At 53.0% G+C, this 19,702-nt stretch overlaps 9 protein-coding genes across 9 annotated transcripts; 5 read left to right on the top strand and 4 right to left on the bottom strand.

The window, feature by feature from the left end:
• Nucleotides 1–14: 14 nt before the first annotated feature.
• APUU_31698S (uncharacterized protein) lies at nucleotides 15–1,082 on the bottom strand (the record flags this gene model as incomplete). Its single annotated transcript, XM_041702932.1, has 5 exons — nucleotides 15–557; nucleotides 608–689; nucleotides 737–812; nucleotides 857–995; nucleotides 1,041–1,082. 5 exons carry the CDS (start codon nucleotides 1,080–1,082, stop codon nucleotides 15–17), a joined length of 882 nt encoding a protein of 293 aa, XP_041555667.1.
• A 303-nt stretch (nucleotides 1,083–1,385) lies between these two features.
• On the top strand, nucleotides 1,386–3,538 carry APUU_31697A (uncharacterized protein; the record flags this gene model as incomplete). Its single annotated transcript, XM_041702931.1, has 3 exons — nucleotides 1,386–2,244; nucleotides 2,288–2,450; nucleotides 2,494–3,538. The coding sequence occupies 3 exons, from the start codon at nucleotides 1,386–1,388 to the stop codon at nucleotides 3,536–3,538; spliced, it is 2,067 nt and encodes a 688-aa protein (XP_041555666.1).
• Nucleotides 3,539–3,547: 9 nt separating this feature from the next.
• APUU_31696S (acyclic terpene utilization AtuA family protein) lies at nucleotides 3,548–5,434 on the bottom strand (the record flags this gene model as incomplete). Its single annotated transcript, XM_041702928.1, has 3 exons — nucleotides 3,548–4,119; nucleotides 4,167–4,778; nucleotides 4,822–5,434. 3 exons carry the CDS (start codon nucleotides 5,432–5,434, stop codon nucleotides 3,548–3,550), a joined length of 1,797 nt encoding a protein of 598 aa, XP_041555665.1.
• Nucleotides 5,435–6,007: 573 nt separating this feature from the next.
• On the top strand, nucleotides 6,008–7,641 carry APUU_31695A (uncharacterized protein; the record flags this gene model as incomplete). The annotated part of the gene is made up of 2 exons (XM_041702927.1): nucleotides 6,008–6,359; nucleotides 6,404–7,641. The coding sequence occupies 2 exons, from the start codon at nucleotides 6,008–6,010 to the stop codon at nucleotides 7,639–7,641; spliced, it is 1,590 nt and encodes a 529-aa protein (XP_041555664.1).
• Nucleotides 7,642–8,500: 859 nt separating this feature from the next.
• APUU_31694S (uncharacterized protein) lies at nucleotides 8,501–10,255 on the bottom strand (the record flags this gene model as incomplete). The annotated part of the gene is made up of 4 exons (XM_041702926.1): nucleotides 8,501–8,803; nucleotides 8,899–9,284; nucleotides 9,335–9,816; nucleotides 9,873–10,255. The coding sequence occupies 4 exons, from the start codon at nucleotides 10,253–10,255 to the stop codon at nucleotides 8,501–8,503; spliced, it is 1,554 nt and encodes a 517-aa protein (XP_041555663.1).
• Nucleotides 10,256–11,087: 832 nt separating this feature from the next.
• On the top strand, nucleotides 11,088–12,902 carry APUU_31692A (uncharacterized protein; the record flags this gene model as incomplete). The annotated part of the gene is made up of 3 exons (XM_041702925.1): nucleotides 11,088–11,231; nucleotides 11,367–11,472; nucleotides 11,671–12,902. 3 exons carry the CDS (start codon nucleotides 11,088–11,090, stop codon nucleotides 12,900–12,902), a joined length of 1,482 nt encoding a protein of 493 aa, XP_041555662.1.
• Nucleotides 12,903–13,072: 170 nt separating this feature from the next.
• Nucleotides 13,073–14,843, bottom strand: APUU_31693S (uncharacterized protein; the record flags this gene model as incomplete). The annotated part of the gene is made up of 3 exons (XM_041702924.1): nucleotides 13,073–14,378; nucleotides 14,432–14,539; nucleotides 14,593–14,843. The coding sequence occupies 3 exons, from the start codon at nucleotides 14,841–14,843 to the stop codon at nucleotides 13,073–13,075; spliced, it is 1,665 nt and encodes a 554-aa protein (XP_041555661.1).
• A 1,134-nt stretch (nucleotides 14,844–15,977) lies between these two features.
• Nucleotides 15,978–17,942, top strand: APUU_31691A (GMC family oxidoreductase; the record flags this gene model as incomplete). Its single annotated transcript, XM_041702923.1, has 3 exons — nucleotides 15,978–16,089; nucleotides 16,139–17,431; nucleotides 17,485–17,942. 3 exons carry the CDS (start codon nucleotides 15,978–15,980, stop codon nucleotides 17,940–17,942), a joined length of 1,863 nt encoding a protein of 620 aa, XP_041555660.1.
• Nucleotides 17,943–18,901: 959 nt separating this feature from the next.
• Nucleotides 18,902–19,699, top strand: APUU_31690A (putative short-chain alcohol dehydrogenase; the record flags this gene model as incomplete). Its single annotated transcript, XM_041702922.1, has 2 exons — nucleotides 18,902–19,255; nucleotides 19,310–19,699. 2 exons carry the CDS (start codon nucleotides 18,902–18,904, stop codon nucleotides 19,697–19,699), a joined length of 744 nt encoding a protein of 247 aa, XP_041555659.1.
• Nucleotides 19,700–19,702: the final 3 nt, after the last annotated feature.

Here is a 19,702-nt window from a genome sequence, read left to right as displayed (position 1 = left end):
AGTAGATCTGTCCATTAGTCCAATACCTTCCTCCAGGGGTAATCACGTACAATGTAATGAATATACAACCGCCACTCCGTCAAAACCGGCTTCGCGTCCTCCCAGCTCATGGCCTTTGCGTCGCCTTTCGAGCCCTCAACCGACAAGCGCTGTCTGGCTAATTCCTTCTCCTCTTCATTCAGCCATTTCGCCGACTCAGGGTAATCAGGCAGCAAGAAGAAGACCAGAATCGCCGACGCACAAGACGGCGCCCCCTCAATGAAGAACAACCACCGCCACGCCGAGTGTCCATGATCACCATTCAGATACCCAACGCCATACGCAATCGCGCCCCCAAACGCACCGGCGAGCGTAGCGGACGCCAGAATCAGTGCGACGCGCAGGGACCGCTCAGATGTGCGATACCAGAATGTGAGGTAGTATACGAGGCCCGGGAATAGACCTGCTTCTGTCACGCCGAGCAGGAAGCGGATGCCGGTGACTTGGGCGTAGTTTGTGGCGCCGCCGAGGCCGATTGTTGTTGCGCCCCAGGAGAGCATCAGGAATGCGATCCAGCGCTGTGAGTGTCAGTCAGTATATTTATTCTGTGAGGACTGGGGTGGCATACGCTTGGGCGCAGTTTCTTGAGGAGGTAGTTGGACGGCACTTCGAACAGGGCGTATGCGATCAGGAAGACCATCAGTGCGATACTATTTACGTTAGATCTGGTGGATTTCTTTCCATTTTCAGGCCATACGTATACTCGTAGTTGGACATCTTCGTCTCGGCCAGGAGGTCGTTGCCAGTGTCTGCATTGAGCACCTTTGCATTCCCTACACAATTAGCCAAAATAAAGCAGTCATGCAAAGGTCAATACCTATATTCGACCGATCCAAATAGCAGAGCAGGTAAATAAACGCGGACAAGGGAACGATTCGCAGGTCCTGCTTCCAGACGAGCGCCGCGACAGCATCTGCATCGTGCTCCTGGTGGTCATTGGCCTCTGAATCCGCATTCTAGGTTGTTAGCTATACCCTGAATATATGTTCCAGTAGAATTACCTTGGGCTCGGCATATGTGTTGTCATTCTCAGCGTGAGCCATATCTGAATATATGCGTAACAGGCGGATGTTCGGACCCCAGATATTGGTGAATCCGGGGAACTTTTAATAATTTATAGCTCAGCGTCAGCACTAAAAGCTGAAAGCAATTAAAACAAACACCCCTGGCAGTGGACCATGGTTTATCGGCGTCGGGGCCGAGGCCGACAGCCATTTGGAGACTCCATCAGTCTTTTCCAAGTCGGCTACAGCTGTCTCTCCACTGCCGATAGACCGCGGTATTCAGCCCCGCATGAATTACATTAGTCTAGCTCTCCTGCTTGCCATGAAAGTGATCGAGACACGATGAACCCAGCCTGCGATCGATGCCATCGGCGGAAATCCCGATGCGACAAGGCTGTTCCATCGTGCGGACCATGCAGGAAAGCCGGAGTCGCCTGCAAATACGTGAACCACACCCGCGACCGCCAGAAAGCGTTAGAGAGGCTGCAGCGGCGCATTGAGCAGCTCGAGGGCGAGAATCGCCTGTTGACACAGCAATTGGGAAGCCAGACTACACCCGCCCAGTCCAATAGTGCAGGGTATCGGCCGTCGGTGCCGATCGAGACGGAGCGGCCTGCAGAGCGCGAGGCCCTGAGCAACGAGCTCACGGAGGAGATCTCCTTCTTATCCAGTCGCGCTGGGGGAGAGAATCAATTCCTGGGGTCGACGAGTGGAGTGCTCCTGGCGAGCCTGGTCGACGCCACTGTACATGCACCCTCGCATGGCCCGAGAGTCGAGAGCAGGCCTGTCGCCAGCCCGTTGAATGGGATAACGCCTTCAAGTTCTGCAGTGGATGTATCGCCGGTTCCAGATGAGCGAGTTGCCCGAGCACTACACCATGCGTACTTTGAGCATGACCATGTATCGTATCCATTCCTGCATCGTGCCACCGCGTTGGCGAACCTGGACAAGGCGTACCAGGATGAGTCGTTTCTCAGTCAAGATGCTTTCTCGTACTATTCATTTAACATGATACTCGCCATTGCGACGGCGAGTGTATATAAATTCGACCGCGAGTCGCTGCCTGACGCAGAGACGTATCATCTACGTGCAGCAGAGCGGTTAAACGAGGTTCTGCAGCGAGGCGATACACAGGCTTTGCAGGCGATGCTGTTACTGTGTCAATATCGCATGGTCAATTCGGTACAGGATACGTCAACCAGTACGTGCACATACCTATCTTCGAAATCCAACTAACAGACTAGGTATGTGGCATCTTGTTGGCGTTGCAGCGCGCATGTGCTTGGAGCTTGGACTGCATCGAGAGCAGGTCTACCAAGTACCCAAGCCAAGTGAGATGAGCTCGAGTATCGTTGTTGCACATGAGATCCGCCGGCGCTGCTTCTGGTCTGTGATTGCGATGGACAGGTATGTCGTTCAATATATATTACTTCCAGTCTAACAAGAGTAGGATTGTCAGCATCACCCTGGGAAGACCACTGGCCATTCGGCTGCAAGATACAGACGTCGCTCTTCCCGATCCCTCTTTGGATAGTCTGGTCAACGACCCCTCTGGTCTGTGTATAACGGCCCTGTTCGTCCACATCGTCCGGTATCGTGTCATCTGCGGCGACATCATGTCCGCCCTACACACCGGCTCAACACGCACCCAGACAGACGCAGAGTCTGCCCTACGAGCCCGCGACAATCTCGCCAATACCCTCGCCCAGTGGCATTCCGATACAGCCAATCTATCCCTCGAAGACGAACCAAGCTCGCAGCCCCAACACCAATCCAGTTTCCGCACCCCCGAGTGGTACGCAATGCTATACTACAATGCACTTCTCATGCTCTATCGACCATCGCCCGCGTTATCGGGTATATCAATGCGCGATCCCACCGTGCTGCAAAGTATCTTCGTCGCTGCAAAACAGGCGATCACTATCTACGCCCAGCTTCACCGTTGGAAACGGATAAATTACACCTGGATTACGCTTCACGCTGTATTCATGGCTGGACTTTCATATATCTACGCTGTTGGTCGGCACTTCCGCTCGCATAAGCGCAGGCAGGGCTCTACCACTACGCCAACAGCCTTCCTGGAATCCGACCCCGCGATTATCGATATTGTGAATGACTGTCGGACATGCTCCAATGTCCTCGTCGCTATATCCGAGCGCTGGAATATGGCGAAGAATTGCTACGACGTGTTTAATCGGCTCAGCGATGCGGTTCTGCTTGATGCTGTTGAGTATCATACCAAGCTATCTAGCTCCCAAACTCCTGCCCATGATCCTAGTCCCCCTACTGAAGGACCAAATATGGACTGGGATGGTATAAGTGCAGGACCGTTGGCCGTCGACTCCGTCCTACGTGATTGTCTCGACGACCTGCAGCATTTCCAACCATCTGCATACGGCGACGACCCCGTCGGCCAGCTCTCCCACGACTGGATGGGCGAGATTGAAGGAATGGGGTTTAATCTATTTCTATATGATACACATTCCCAGGTCTAAACATACATATCATATCCACCCTCTCTCTAGGAACTTCACCGGGACCTCAACGACGCGACTGCGCAGGTACTCACCAACCCCTTTTCCAAGTCCATCAATACGACTCGAACTAGCAATTCCTCCACCCAGGAAGTCGAGTACCCTGAAATGCACCGCCAGGATATTAGGAAACTCGCATCTCTCAACAGCCGGCTCTTTATCCTTCGGCCAGTCATCCGCAAACAGCTCCTTCAGGCGCGAGACTGTCAAAAACGACTGCAGCCACAGGTACTCATCCTGATTCCGCACGAAGAATCCCACATTCGAGTTATCGGCTTTATCGCCAGACCGGGCGTGAACGATACTCCCAAGTGGTGCACGTTGTGTTTGTCCGAATTCCGATATAGCGATGGGGGTCTGCGTCTCGTAGGATGGGCGTTGGACGGGGTATTTTCTTGTTTCTGGGGATGGTGGAGCTTGTATGGTTCGTCCATTGGATAGCTTCACCCGGTGGTTAATCTTGTCCAGTGGGAATATGACAGGGAAGATCTCCATGAAGGGCTTTGGGTCCATTGTGCGGAAGTCTAGGTTCATATGATATCCTATCCAGTTAGTTATATCAAATATACTCACGCGGTGTGAGACTAACCAGGATAGCTCTGCATCCGCAGGGCATAGATTGGAATTTTGAACTTGTCCGCCGTGATATCCTCTCTCTTTCGTGCCTGCGCGAAGACACGTAGTGACACCGTACCAGCCTGTTGGCTTTTTGGGTCTACAGCAGGCGATCCATACAGTTCAATTGAAAGTTTTGAGAAGTTATGTCCCGTGAAGATATACTCGAGCTGGTTCCGCATCATCTCCGCCTTCTGGTAAATATCCAGCCCGTTCATATAGAACGTAGCCTCTGCTTGATACCCTGCCTGTGCAGCAACCATGGCCTTAGTCGTCGGGGGAGGTGGTGAGCCTGATACTCCTCGGACAAGCACGCGGTCTTTGGCGACTTGTTCGACGCAGATGTCTTTCAAATCTGCTACCACGTCTGAGTTCAGGTAGGTCTCTCCTTGCAGTTCGTATAGCAGCTGGGCAATTGTGTTCTCCTTTGTTACTGCACCGGCGTACTTCTCGCACTTTGTTATCACACAGGTGCCGTCTGGACTGATCTCTGCAATTGGAAAGCAGAGGTCGACCAGGTCAGAGAGGAAGGCTTTGAAACCGGAGAAGTTCGCACCGGTGACATATGCACCGCATTCAATCAAATCTGCATTGTTAGTCTTGCAATGTAAATTAGGGAATAGACATACGACCAGCAACCAACGCCCCAGCCAGCTCATCCCAGGCATCCCTCGACCAGTTATACCACCACGCAGCAGCCCCAATCACCGGCGACGCATCAGTGACTCTCCCACAGATGACGATATCCGCACCGGCATTAAGAGCCTCCACGATCCCCCAAGCCCCGATATACGCAACACCACAATGCGGCTCAAACGGCCAGTCCCCCAACCTCCACTCCTCATGATCCAGATGCCTCAATGCCCCCTCCAAACACTCTGAAATATCATCCCCAAGCACCTGCGCGACAACAACACCCCCATGCCCCCTCTCCCTACAAAGCCCTTCCACCTTCGCCGCAAGGGCAGGCGTATTCAACGCCCCAGCATTACTAACAACCTTAATCCCCCTCCGCACAATCACATCAAGACAGCTCCCCAACTGATCCAGAAACCCCTGCTCAAAACCCACCTGATCATCCTGGGCCTTCGCAATGGCGTTCCACGCGATGTTCATCTCGGATAACCAGTCGCCAACTATAACGTCGATGTTACCGTCACACGCCATCCGGTGCATCGCGCGGGGATGGTCCCCTGTTGCGCCGGAGACGTTCCCGATGCGGATTGGGCGGTTGGCAGGCATTCTCTCTGTCTTGCTTGTGTATATGAAAACAAGGGAAGGAGGGGTGTTAGAGGATTTAACCAAGAATTAAGTTGGTTGTGGTCGGCATCCCGTGGGCCATTGTCCCTCGCCGTACGGTATCTTCTCCGATGCCGCATCGGTCTCGTCGCCGATGCACTACGTATCTGATTCTGGGCTCAGCATTCGGGGTCATGGCCGGTGGAGGAAAACCGTCAATCGTCCTGACTCGTGCTCCCTCCCCACCAGTGGACCAGTTTCGTGGAGAAGGCGCTGGAGTGGGACTGTCTATATCGTCGGCCGCGGCGCCGAATGCCGAACCCCGACATCATGCACGGCATACGGAGTATACGGTGTAGATAGCCCCGGACGGTTGGAAATGCGGGGTACACCATCCAATAAACGCCATCAGTAATATGAATGTCTCCAACCGGGTTGAACTCGAGATTGTGCGGGGACCTGGCGGAGAAACCCCGGGTCTTCTGGTTGCAGGACGATCCCCAGAGGCAAGGGTTAAAAGGGCAATCCCGGTCGTAGCTATCTCAGTTATACCGGTGAGATGGCCTGTTTGTTAAAATGAAGCTTTCCTCTCTTGTTCACATATTAGCAGCCCTCAGCCGGTGTAGTTATGCTGGCTTGCTGCAACGTGACTCCCAATGCACAAGGCTGTTACATTTATATCCCGAAACGGGTCCTACTCAAGTCCACACTGCGAACTCAATTCCAACAGGGGGGCTGAATATCTCTTCCGACGATGGATCGAAGGCTACGCAGAATGAAATTCCGATCTGTCACGTCCAGGGTACATTGAAGTATGCGAATGGCGAGAACGGCCATGTCCAGCCCGACACAAAAGGACATGCAACACTTACCTGGGAGGTCTTTCTCCCTGAACAGTCTGAATACAACGGTCGATACCTCGGAATTGGTATGCTCGTAATCTTTGGCAAGGAGTAATGTTAATGGGCGCAGGAAACGGCGGGTACGCAGGCATCATCGATAACTACACCATGCTCACCCACCTCAACGAAGGCTATGCCGTCGGCGGCTGCGATAGTGGGCATCATATCAACGAGAATGGGAAGGACGGGGGACATGCTGCATACATGGACGATATCGCCAAAGTGAAAGCGTGGATCCACGACTCGATTGCCCTCACTACTACGATTGCACGAGACTCAATCACAGCCCAGTATTACTCAAAGCCTCCTAAGTATAGTTACTACTATGGCTGCTCAACTGGCGGTGGACAGGCCTACTCGCTCGCGCAGTTCTACCCTTCGCTCTTTGATGGGATTTATGCTGAAGGGCCCGGTAATTACTACACTCATCTGGTGTTGAGCTTCCTCTGGAACCAGCAACATACAGCCGGTGAGGGATTTCTGGATCAGGATATTCTGGACTTCATGACGGATAAAGTACTCGATGCATGCGACGAACTCGACGGCGTCAAGGACCGAGTGATCGAGAATCCTCTCGACTGTCCCTTCGACATCAAATCGCTACAATGCAGCAACAATCAAACCAACGAAAACCCCTGTCTAGCCCCAGCCCAAGTCAAAGCAGCACAGGCCATCTACAGCGGAGCAAAGGACTCTCGCACCGGTAAAACAGTCTATCCAGGCTTCAGCCTCGGGACCGAAACTGCCTGGCTCGATCAACAAGACACACTATTCAGCACCTACGGCGCACCAATCCTCCGACAACTCGTTTTCCACAACAGCAGCTACGACGCAGTCACCGACTTCAACTGGGGCAGCGATCTCGACACCGTCGCCAAACACGCCTCGCCACTAATCGACGGGATAAGCACCAATCTAACAGCCTTCCACAGCCGCGGCGGCAAATTCATCACAGCGCAGAGCTGGGCAGATCCAATCAACGCCGCCACATGGCCAATGCAGCACCTCTCCGCTATCCAGCAGACCATGGGCCAAAATGCCGTATCTGAGTTCATGAGGCTGTTCATGATTCCCGGCGGCGGACACTGCGGGCCGAACCCGTCGTACCCACAGGTTCCGGTGAAGAATGACATTCTCGGCGCCCTTGTACAGTGGGTCGAGAGGGAGGAGGTTCCTGATGGTGTACGCAGCTCCGAACCGTCTGATGGGTCTGATGTGACGCGGAGACTGTGTCCGTGGCCTGCCCAGGCGAGGCTTGTCGGGGGGGACCAGGACGACTGGACGGATTACCAGTGCGCGGGTTCGTGAGGTATACACTAGTTCTATAGTCTATATTTGCTGGAGTTGGCTCACATTGCGTATCGGGTCCAAGTACCCATCAAGCTCTTTTACCAACTTTGGGATTGCCATAGTGTTGGGAGAGTTCCTGTACTAACAGCAGAGCAGACTTAACGTTGTTAGTGCCGTTAATTGGCACTGTATCCATAGTCATAGTGAAGATAATAATGTAATAAAGCCTTTCAAGTCAACTGAGAAGCATTGATAGTGAGCCTCCAAGCTGTATAATTATATATATACCCGCTTAGAAGAGAGGTTGAATTTGAATTCAGCATCTCTTCCTGATCGGGTAACTGGAGGCACTCCTTTCCCAAACAGGTGACAGAGAAGACCCTAATTATTCATCTATTTAAACAAAGCCATTCGTTCAATTAACCCAGAGCCGAGTCCCAAAGCTTGAACGAAAGCTAAATTTCTTGGGGGGTTATGTGCTCTTTGACAATTTCTCAATATATTCGAAACCTAGGTGCCTATTCAGTTTTACCACAACCAAGTGGAGTTATTTTTAAACAGGCATTTACGGACTGGACCGCATGAGTATTCCAGGGACACTTATTGCTCAGGTATTGTATATAGGCTCTGTTCTCCTATTAACTTTCATTCCGCAGAAAGTTACTACGGAAGTGGTCAGAACGTCTAGTAAGAACTTGGGTAGTCTGTTAGATTCATCAAGCGTACACGCTAAAGAAAAGAGAATTCCTTGCACAAAGTCTATATACCAATCTATAAGAGTATTTATACAAATCCTGAAGACACGTGTATCTTCCAGCCCATGAAAAGTAGAAGGGTTGAATACATAATTTAGCTCAGTGACGTTCATGGCACGACCCTACATGTTAACATGCTCAACAAGCTCCTCCTTCCTATCGACAATGCTACCAGGTGCTGTGTTTTGCCCTATGGTTCGTTCCGGATCCAAGTGCCCGTTAATAGCAAGTTCCTTTTGCATCTCCCGAGCCACAGACACCGGGTTTCCACCTCGGGAAAATATGCAATCTACCTCTTCCAGAGCCAGGTTTGAGGTTTCAGGGTAGAAAAAGTAGATAATGGGGACAAACGCCAAGTTTAGCGCCATGAATATCAAGTATGCCTTCCATTTGAGGCGGTTGATAATGATGGGTGTTATCATGACCTTCATCGCAGATCATTAGCGCATGGGAACACAAGGAATAAGCGAACTTGGGGCGGGTAAAAAGAAAAGGAAAAAGAAAAAGGAAGGAAACATACCACAACAAAGTTCCAGAGCCAGTTGGAGCTCACGCCGAGTGCTGTTCCCCTGGTCCTAGCATGGAGTGGGAGGATTTCTGGGACATAGACCCACGGGACGCAGTTCATGCTGGCTCCAAAGATAAACATGTAGGTGAAGAAGAAGGCGACAGACCCGGAGGCAAATTTCGTTCCTCGATCGGTGCCATCTGACTGAGATAGGAGGGCTGAGACCATGAGCATGGACACGGACATACCTGCGGAGCCCCAGATCATTGTGCTGCGGCGGCCCATCCGATCCAGAGCGACGGACGGAATAAACGAGCCCAGGGGGAACATGAGCTGGATGCAACCCGCAACAATCTGAGCAGTCTTGTGCTCGAGGCCCACGTTTCTCTGGAGCACGGCTTTACGGGGTTAGACCAGCCCTCCTGCCAGTGGTTCGGGCTTGACTTACTGAGGATGTAGTAGACGACCAAATTGATGCCACCCGCTTGATCCATGAACTGAACGAACCAGGCCAGGAAAACCCGGTAGCCCGTGCTAACTTTGTCCTTCTTGAATGTCGAAGTCCAAGAAACGCTGCCCTCGGCATCCGCTTCCGTGGAAAGAGCCGCTCCAATGGAATCCATTTCCTGGATGATATCCGGGTGGTCGACAGGCTTGTCGTTGATGGCAGATAGGACGTTGATGGCCTCTTCCCTGTCCCCATGCTTGTAGAGCCAGCGCGGAGACTCCGGGAGGCCAAACACGGCCACGATCACCCAGAATGCAAAAACCACCTGGAATGCGATGGGCCATCGCCAGGCGAATGGACCGCCGACGTAGCTGAAAGCAAAGTCCCACCAGTATGCGAAGGCGATTCCGATACCGACGAACATAACCTCGGTCGATACAAGACGGCCTCTTTTCTTTCCTTCGCAAAGCTCGGACTGATACCTGAAGCTTATAAGCAATCCTGGTCAGCAACTAAGAAAACGAAGCACACAACTCACATTGGAACGGTGGATGTTTTAAGGCCCGTCCCTAGACCGGTAACAACTCGTCCGACGATGAGATGGGGACGGGTGAACGCCGTGGCTTGGAGGGCAGCGCCGACGAGAATCCAAGCCATGGCGAACCATATTGTGCGACGGCGGCCAAGCTTTTCGCCGACGAAGAAGCTAACAAAGCAACCAAGCAGACAGCCAAGGTTGTAGCTGGAGGTGATGATGCCGGTCAGGGTGTCGTCGGGGTGGTCAAACTGTTGTAGCCAGTCCTTATTCTCGAGAATGCCACCAAACACACCCTGATCGTAACCATATAGGACAAACGCACACAGACAGCACGATGTAACTGCCAGTTGAAGCTTTCGTCCACGACCAAACCAGGTCCGCATTTTAGAGGGTGAGTCCTAGACTTACGGCAGCTTTGGTTCAGATTGAAGACCGATGGCAACCAGCCGCTGCGTGAATTGATATTGCGACCGGATGGATTGCTGGTCGGACATCCCCGGACTTGTTATGGGGCATGGCGTATATATACTAAATATTGAGATCGCCAGAGCTGCACGTTCAGAAATCTCTGCCACTCTCCTAGGCAATAGGGACAGGATCATGGTTCCAACTACCAACCTTGGAAGATGTGGAGAGCCGCGATTAGAATAAGCGAAGTCTCCAAAGCACATCCTGAACAGGCAGCATTAACCACTGCGACAGACCAGACCTTCCGTTCTTGTAGAACCGGATAAAAATATAGCCTCGGAATGAGATACCAGGCCTATTAGGACATTTCGTTCTTCTATGCCCTACTTGATGACAGTCGCTACATCGCGGGGTCCGCGTGTAGTTGGTAGGCAAGCTGGTGCTGGGTTTGCTAAGCGAGTATTAGGCTATTAAAGCTAGAGACGCGTCTAACCGAGCTGGATCCTGCGTCTGTAGCCTCTCTAGCCGAAAGGCCCTCTGATTGGGCAATGCGCTTTGTAGAGCTCTTGCGGTTATGCTTTTGGGTCTTATTACCTGTACGTATATTTTCCTATCAGTTGAACAACGGTGGAAGAATCCCAACCGTCCATAAGTGCGGTATGACGGCTGATACATGGGGAGACAAGTCATACTGATCTCCGCCTAGTTGGGTCAATGTACCCACCATTCATATATAGTAATCCCAACCGCAGTCTAAATATTGACCTGCAGTTCATCAACCGCTACCGGGACACCTGGCCGCCAGCAATGTCCTGTTTGAGCGGCGGTATCTTCGACATGAAGAAGCTTGTGTCGCATGTTTTTCCTCTGGAAAAGGCGCAGGATGCATTATATGTCTCTGCTGACGCAAGCAATGGGAGTATCAAGGTTGTGGTAGTGGACGAGGAAAAGGTTAGTTTATAGAATATAAAAGAGATTTGTTCATGGCTCGCACCTGGCGGCCATAACGAGGGCGCGTTGCAGCTTTTTCAGGCCACACAGTCCCCTGAAATGCATGCTAACCATGCAGTCTATCTCTGCGCGAAGGCCTGCGAGTTGGTCTCTGATCGCATGCAATTCACTGAACTTGGTGCGATGAACGGCTGCACGGGTGAGGCCTTCTACCGGCGCTGGATACAGTTCTGGGACGAGGGTGAGCATTAAAACCGAAATAGAAGGCCATTGACTGTCCTAGAGAATCATGTATGTATATTATGTGTATTATATATATTATATATAGTTAACTGTTTGGTGGGACGGAGTATTAGTCATCAGCAAAACCCTCCGAGGTGGATTTATTTATTTGTTGTACACAGACCACAGTTCTGTATCTGCTTACGCTCCTCACCAGGGAGTACCGGTATCATGCCGAAAGCAGCGAAGCGATCTGCCTGCGACCAGTGTAGAGCAAAGCGAGTCCGATGCCTACGCCCCGAAGGCAGCACGGAGCCATGTGCGCGATGCGCCACATCAAGAGCGTCGTGCGTCACCGGTGCCCCTGGCTATCCAGGTCGCCCGCGAAAAGGAACCCCGCGAGATAAAGACGAGCTCGCGTTATGTAATAATACGCCAGCGGTGGATGGGGCCATGTTGATAAATACACCCGCCAGCTGGGTCGGACCCGAGACGGCATTGAACTTGCTTGAAGATTTCGGCGCAGCTGTTCATCAACATCAACCAAAGGGTGTATTGTTCCAGGAACACTCATATCCAGATCCAGATCCCCCGTCAGAATCAGGGCGTGCTGCAGATTTGTTCAACTTTCCTATGAGCGTGGAAGGCCTAGCCACACTGCAGCAGCCGGCCACCACATTACAAGAACTACCGAGACCTGACGGCCTGGACATTTATAGCGGTCAGGATTTCGATGACATGCTCGATGTTGGCTTCCTCAGTCCGTCTGGGTGTCAGTTAATGAGTCCTGTCCCTGCTCAACGGCCGAGTACAGCTACCTCGCTGATCCAACTGCGAGAGAAGATCGAACGCCACGTCTCAGTCATGGGCGGGTTTCTCTCAGATCCTCGCAACATCGTAGAAAACTGCCCAGAGGGCACCATGGGCATGATGTCTGAAAATCCACTCGCCATGGCAATAATGTGTGCGGAAGAGTTCGTCGATATTATCCAGAACCTAGCACAGTCGGCCATCACCACCGAAACAACCCTGCTAGTCCTTTCGAGCTATCTCCAGCTAATCAGACTCTACGACTCTCTATTCCATGCCGTCTACCAGTGCCTGTCTCAGATACCGCCCGAAACCATCAAGTCAATCAAAGTCAAAGCGGTGTTCCGCGTCGTGGGCATCTCATCGCTCCAAGACGTGCCAGGGAAGGTATATGCCAAGGGAGTAGTTGATGTCATCCAAAGTCACATTCAAACTGTAGAGCGCTGCATCGGTCTCCCAGCGGTATACTGTCTCTCAGGCGAGGGAGATGCATCGCCGAAAGGGATATTCGCTGATGTAGACCGGGAACGGTTGCTTCATATTGCTATGGCACAGGAGGACGTCAGGTCGCCGAGGGGGAACAAGTCGTACGTGGATTCGATCAGGGAAAACATCAGAAATACAGTCGCATTGTTTTGAACAAGAACAAGACAACAACTCAGCACTAAGCCATATGGAGGTACTTCTACAATCGCTGCGAGGGTTGTTAAACCGATACCATGCACAATTACTATACATTATTGCCCGCTTCCAGAATCCCTTAGTGATAAAAAAACGTGTCTGTCTTCTGCTGTATAAACAGTCTCGTCTCACGGCGTGGCCACCGTGTCGTCCGTCTTCTCCGTCATACCGAACTCACTATCCAGCTCCTTCCTAAGTGGAATCTCCTTAGGGACCGCAGCAACAAGGAACCCCACAGCAGCAAATGCAATAGCAACCTGCCACGACCGGCGCAAGCTACCATTCTGCAAGGCCACAACCTGCTCGCGCGTCTCTGACGGAAGCCCATCCAGGAAACTAGCTGTAGCGCGCTGATAAGCGCCACCATGCCTGAACTCCGACGCTACAGCTCCATTCGTAATAACTCCCTGCCCCACCAACTGTTCCGCTCGATTGTTGAAGATGGCGCCGGCAATGGCAACGCCCCATGTAACGCCAAAGCTGCGCATAAAGGACCACGTGCCTGTCGCCAGCGCCGTATCCTTGTCTGTCAATGGGGCCAGGAGGGTAGGGAGGAGGGTTGGGATGGCCAGGCCGGCGCCGGCGGACTCGATGATCTGGAATCCGACTAGGGCACCCAGGGTGGAGTTCTGATCTAGAAGCGAGAAGAGACCGAATCCGAGGACGACGAGAGCGAACGCGACAAGGAGGATTGGTTTGTACCGCCCGAACTTGGTCAGCAGTAACCCGCCAGCGATGGCAAAGGGGATCAAGGCGAGAATGCTCGGCAGAAGCAGGATGCCTGACCGGTATGGCGTTGCACTGAGCACGCCTTGGAAGTATACCGGGAGGAAATAGAACGCCCACATGGTTATCAGGCCGTGGAGGAAGGTGAGGACGAAAGTGGCAGCCGACGTGCGGTTCGAGAAGAGATGTAGAGGCATCATCGGATTCGCTACAAAGCGAGAGCCCTCGAGGACGATGAAGCCTGCCAACGCAACCATGCCTACAACAAGAGGCACAATAACGCGGAACGAAGACCATCCGTATTCGCCCCCCGATCCAGCCCAGCCAAGCGCAATCAGCACGGAGCTCGAAGCTCCAATGAAGACAACATTGCCTAGCCAGTCGAGGGCCCTGAGCTTCGTCGCCAGAGTATTCGACTTGTCGTAATTGACGTGCAGGAACGCAACAAGCAGCACCAGCGCCGGACCGCCAACAGGCAATGCCATATAGAAAGCCCAGCGCCAGGTGCTGTAGTCGACAATGAGGCCGCCGAACAAAGGTCCCAACGCGGTTCCCACAGAGATCATGCCAAACACCAGGGCCATGTAGTTTCCTCTCTCCCTGAGAGGCACCAAGTCGCAAATGACCGTTTCGACTAGGACGCTAATGCCAGATCCTCCAACGCCCTGCAGCACGCGGCCGCTGATCAACATGGCCATGTTGGTGGATCTATTTCTCGTCAGCATGTCTCCATGTCTCTTCCTCTATACCGTTGTACTCACCCGCCACATATGCCGCTTCCAATTAAGAAGACAATCGTTGACATGATCAAGGGCCTCCGACGGCCGAAGACGTTTGCGATCTGTGCGAATAGTGGTTGAAGAGACGCCCTAAGATCGTTACTACCACTACCCAACGCCAACATCTGGAAGGGGAGGCGTACATGGTCAGGAAATATCCATTCGCTACCCAGATGTAGTTATCGCCGCCGCCCAGGTCGGAAACAATGACTGGTAGGACCGTGGAGGTGATGGTGGCTTCCAGGGATGTCAGCAGACTCGTCAAGACGAGACCGAGCAGGATGAGCCAGAATCTCCGACCCTTTCGAGTCTGTCTCGTGTTATTGTTCGGGCTCTCTTTGGTGTTTTCCGGAGGCCCGGATACTATTTCTGAAGTGGCCGTGTCTTGTGTCATTATGTTGAGGTTGTAGCTTGAAGGGCCGACGGGACAAGGGTTGAATTTAGATAATTTCAATCTGTCTTGGTTATTATATTCCTCCTCGAAGACTGATGACTCTGTGGCACTTCTCAGATATAAATAGGGTCGCCATGTTGGAACTCGGAGGGTTAACCTCTGAGGGTTTCATAAACCCTGCGAGACGCCGAGTACAATTGCAATAGAGTGCTCACTAAAACTACGCTCGTGGCCAGATATGAATTGGGCACTGGGCCAGCCATGGCTGTACTTTAATTGTTTTATTGTTGATTTCTGTATGAGATCCTCACCCTCCGCTGTGCATCTGCCAGGACGGACATATAAAGTTGACATCTCTCTATCGCCAATGTATTTTCATGGTCGCAACGGGGTTCCCATACAACTTTCTTAAGCCCCGAAAAACAAAAATGCAAAAAATGCAAGTCATTCAATAATATCAGTTGTCTTTATTAACCCAGCTAAATCAGGCCACCCGCCCTAATTACTGTATTGCAGATTTTGTCACTGTCAACCCTCCTTGGAGAGGCTGATACTGACTAATACTCCGGCTGACACTGTAATCGGAGAATATTGGCCAAAGAACAACACCTTTCTACAGCAGTGATATTATTAAGGTGTTGCATCTAGATTTATCTGCATCCGGTTTTCCCCAGCATGAGCGGCTGGAGCGCGGAATGAACCGCGGAATCGCCGAAGAGTTGAAGATCAGATCTGATACAGGCAATTTATGGCGCCTTCTGGGGATCCACGGATTCCTGTTCCAGTTGCTGGCTGGTCGAACCTTGGGCCCGCGAGTGGACACTGGGGAACAGCTGCAGTGGACTGCGGAATATCCGGGGTATTACCCCGTGTTCAGACTTCAATAGCTCAAAAATTGGCATGCTCAGATGCTCTTCACGTCGACAGGCCATTGACCCACCTGTGCCTCGCGGGTCTAAGATAGACGCAATTAGACTCTTGATCAACAATGTGGGGGGTGCGGAACCGCAATGCTTTCTGTTCTCCCCGCATCCTGAGTTCCACCGAGGCCCGACGAGCCCTCCATATAACCCTGTGGCTGCGCCGGCCAATTGCAGTCTTGTCGTCTCCAAATCCAATTGCCTCCTTGTCACCATGGGCCGCAACCCGCATACAGACCCCCAGCACTATGCGACACCGCAACGGCTCGTAGGGCCGCCCGCCACGTCTGCGTCCGCCCAGACGGGGTTGGTAAACTATGACTACGGTAGGTAAACATGCATCCACCCATGAGAGACATGCACTGACTTCCTTAGTGATCGTTGGCGCCGGCGCAGCAGGCTGTGTGCTCGCCAACAAGTTGTCCGCAGATAAGAACGTCTCGGTGCTGCTGCTGGAAGCCGGCAGCGACAACACCAAGGTCTTCGAGTCCAAGGTCCCGATGCTATTCTCCAAGCTCTTCCACACCCAAAATGACTGGGATTACTACACCGTCGAACAAGCCGAGCTTGCCAACCGCCGGCTGTACTGGCCCCGGGGCAAAGTCCTCGGCGGCTCCTCCTCCCTCAACGCCATGATGTATCACCACTGCTCCAGCACCGACTTTGACGAATGGGCCTCAGTCCACGGCTGCAAAGGCTGGAGCTACGATGACCTTGCGCCGCATTTCCGGATAATGGAGAAATTCACCCACAACCCCAACCGCCCGCCCATCAACCGCCAGCACCGCGGCAGACTCGGGCAATGGAACACGGGGTATTCGTGGCTATCAGAGGTTGTGGAAAAGGGATTCCTGCCTGCCTGCGAGGAAGCCGATATCCCTCCCAACCCTGATATCAACTCTCGCGAGGGCACCATGGGCGTGACGAGGTTCCAGACCTTCATCGACCCCAAGGGCCAGCGCGCATCGCTCGCAACGGCCTTCCTCACGCCAGAGGTGCTGGCCCGGCCGAACCTCTATGTCGCATGCAACGCCTACGTGACCCGCATCCTATTCGACCAGATCACCAATCCCCGAGAGCCGCGGGCGATAGGCGTGGAGTTCCAGATGGCCCGGGGTGGCCCGCGCTTCGAAGTGCACGCGCGTCGAGAAGTCGTCCTCAGCGCAGGAACAGTCAACACGCCACAGACACTGCTGCTCAGCGGTATCGGACCAGCCGACGAGCTGAAAGCCCACGGGATCCCAGTAATCCAAGCCAACGACGCCGTAGGCCGCAACATGAAAGACCACCTGTGCACGACCCCCGTCATCGGCAAGGCGAAGCGCGGCGCCTCCCTCGACTACCTAGGCGATGGCCTCAACGCCCTCCCGGCCCTGGCGCGCTGGATGCTTACCGGTGGTGGTCCATTGACTAGCAATGTCGGCGAGGCAGCTGCATTCATTCGCACCACGGACTACAACTTCCCCCAGACTGTGAACGCTCCCAAGGACAATGCATCTGGTGCTAATGCACCAGATATCGAGATCATCAGCGCCCCCATCGCATTCATCCATCATGGCGAGGAGAGACCAGCTGATGGGAGTAGCGTGTTTACTCTCGTCCCGATTGGACTTCGCCCACAGAGTCACGGCACAGTCACGCTGAAGAGTCGCGATGTCTTCGATCCTCGTAAGTTCCCCACCATAGGTATAGACGCGTGAGGCCTATAGCTAATTGTCCAGCCGTTATCGACCCGAAATACCTCAGCGACGAAGGCAGCAACGACCGCAACGTCCTCCTCGTCGGCCTCCGCGTCTGCATCAAGATCATCCACAGCCCCGCCTTCCAGAAATACTTCGAAGCCGTCCCCGTAAACGACGACCCAACCTCCTACTGGTGGCCGTACTCCAGCAGCAACCCGGACAACATCACCGACGAGCAGCTGCTGCGGTTCATGGACGCGAAGGCCTTCACGCTGTACCACCCCGTCGGCACGGCGCGCATGGGGCCGTCACCCGAGAACAGCGTTGTCGATACCGAGTGTCGGGTGCACGGTGTTAGGGGGCTGAGGGTTATGGATGCGAGTGTGTTTCCTGAGCAGATTAGTGGACATCCCACTGCTCCTATTGCGGCTATGGCGGCGAAGTTGGGCGAGATGATGAATGTGGGTAGGGGGGCGCCTGTTGCTGCGAGGTTGTGAGTACTGTATATATTTTGATGTTTTCTCATCTATCGCATTGAATAATAGCGGTATATATAACTATCACAGTACCGCCCGGTAATATGATGAACTATACCACCTTGGAGGTTGAATGCTTCCAGTTATATACAGTTATATTCTCATTATATATTTAACTTCGAAACTATTAAACACTGAAATTATACATACTTTTCTATACACACTCCAATGGTTACCCAGCCTCAACACCACCAACACCAAGGCAAAGAGTCCAACACACAGCACCAACTCCTTGGGCAAGTTACAGCTACCCAAGGGTTCCCTCGTATCATTCAGTATGCCACGAGATGTCGAATTCTCCGATAAAATGGCCACTTCGAGTAACCATTCGCCTGACCTCCAGGTACAGGACCACGTTGTGGGGTTTTGACCCAATGCATTGGGCCGCACAGTCGAAGCGAAGCGAAGCCAAGACCTGCCGGAAAGACAAAGAGTCTTTGTTCCAGCCGTTATCTAAGTCGACTCCAGTTCAATCTGCGGCATAGTAAGGACAAAGGAGCGGGATAAAGACTGCATGTGGCTGAACAGGGAACAAAGAAAACAAAGAAGAGTGGGTATGCGGTCTCGCCAAGGGACAAGGATCGCCGCATGTCTCACTCTGGCTGTCTGACCGCCGCCAGGGGAGCGCCTGTAGTCGTAGTCCCAGATGTTAGCGTCAGAATGGCGCGATTCGCAAGTGTCAAAGTCAGGTTGCAAATCTCGAGATGATTCCCTTGCGGCGGGTCTCGGTCTTGGCCGTGTGGGATGGATTCCTGTTCAGCTGCAAATGACCCACCTCGCTTGCTTCGGTGATCGGGTCAATCCGATTATCAATAGCCGCTGTTGGTACGTATACGGTAATGTCTCCGCATATATTAAGTCTTGCAAAAGCCGTTATTCCCTAGCACCTTGGTGCCCGGGAGCACTCCGAACAAGACGAGATGGGGGACTGCAAAAATCGTCTGCTGCTGTTGATCGGCTCTGGTCCTGGTCTTGGACGCGCGGTGGCTTCACATTACGCGCAGCAGCATTTCAATCGCGTCGCTCTGATCGCCCGAAATGTCGAGCAGCTCGCCAAGGATCGCGTAGCTGTGGAGAAAGCAGCCACCAGCGTCGGCCGGAAGGTGGTCGTCCAAACATGGCAGGTTGACGTTTGCGACATCAAGCGGCTAGAGGATGCCTTGAAGGAGATCAACCAGTTTGGGAGCTTGGAATGTGTGTATTACAACGCTGCGCGCGTTGGGGTCAGTCCGTTGTTCACAGCTACCACCGAGACCATCGAGACTGACTGGCGGGTATGTCTGACCACGGACAAGGTTTGGTAGAAGCCACTGACAGACTTCGACCAGGTGGCCAACCTCGCCCTGTACGTAACAGCCCGCTGGGCAATGCCCATCCTGCTCGACAAGTCGCGGTCGCGGTCACTGTGCAACTGGAAGCCCTCGTTCCTCGTAACCAGCAGCGTCCTACCTGTCGAGCCGATCCCGGAGCTCTTTTCGTTGTCCATGGCCAAGGCCGCGCAGGCTAATATGGTCAAGTCGCTGCAAAAGACTTATTCCTGCCTTGGGATCCACGTAGGTCTGGTCGTGGTCGGCGGTGCTATGTCCGACGATAAGCTCCTCTCGCCGACAGTCGTCGCAGAACAGGCATGGCTGCTTTTCGCACAGAAGCCTGGAAGCTGGACGACGCAGGTGACTATTCGCGAGGATCGGAGCGTCTATTGGAGTGAGACGATCTGACCT

Source organism: Aspergillus puulaauensis, chromosome 3 (genome assembly GCF_016861865.1).
Source record: "Aspergillus puulaauensis MK2 DNA, chromosome 3, nearly complete sequence".
NCBI lineage: Eukaryota > Fungi > Ascomycota > Eurotiomycetes > Eurotiales > Aspergillaceae > Aspergillus > Aspergillus puulaauensis.
Note: the sequence above shows the minus strand (reverse complement) of the source record. Positions and strands in the feature narration are given on the sequence as shown.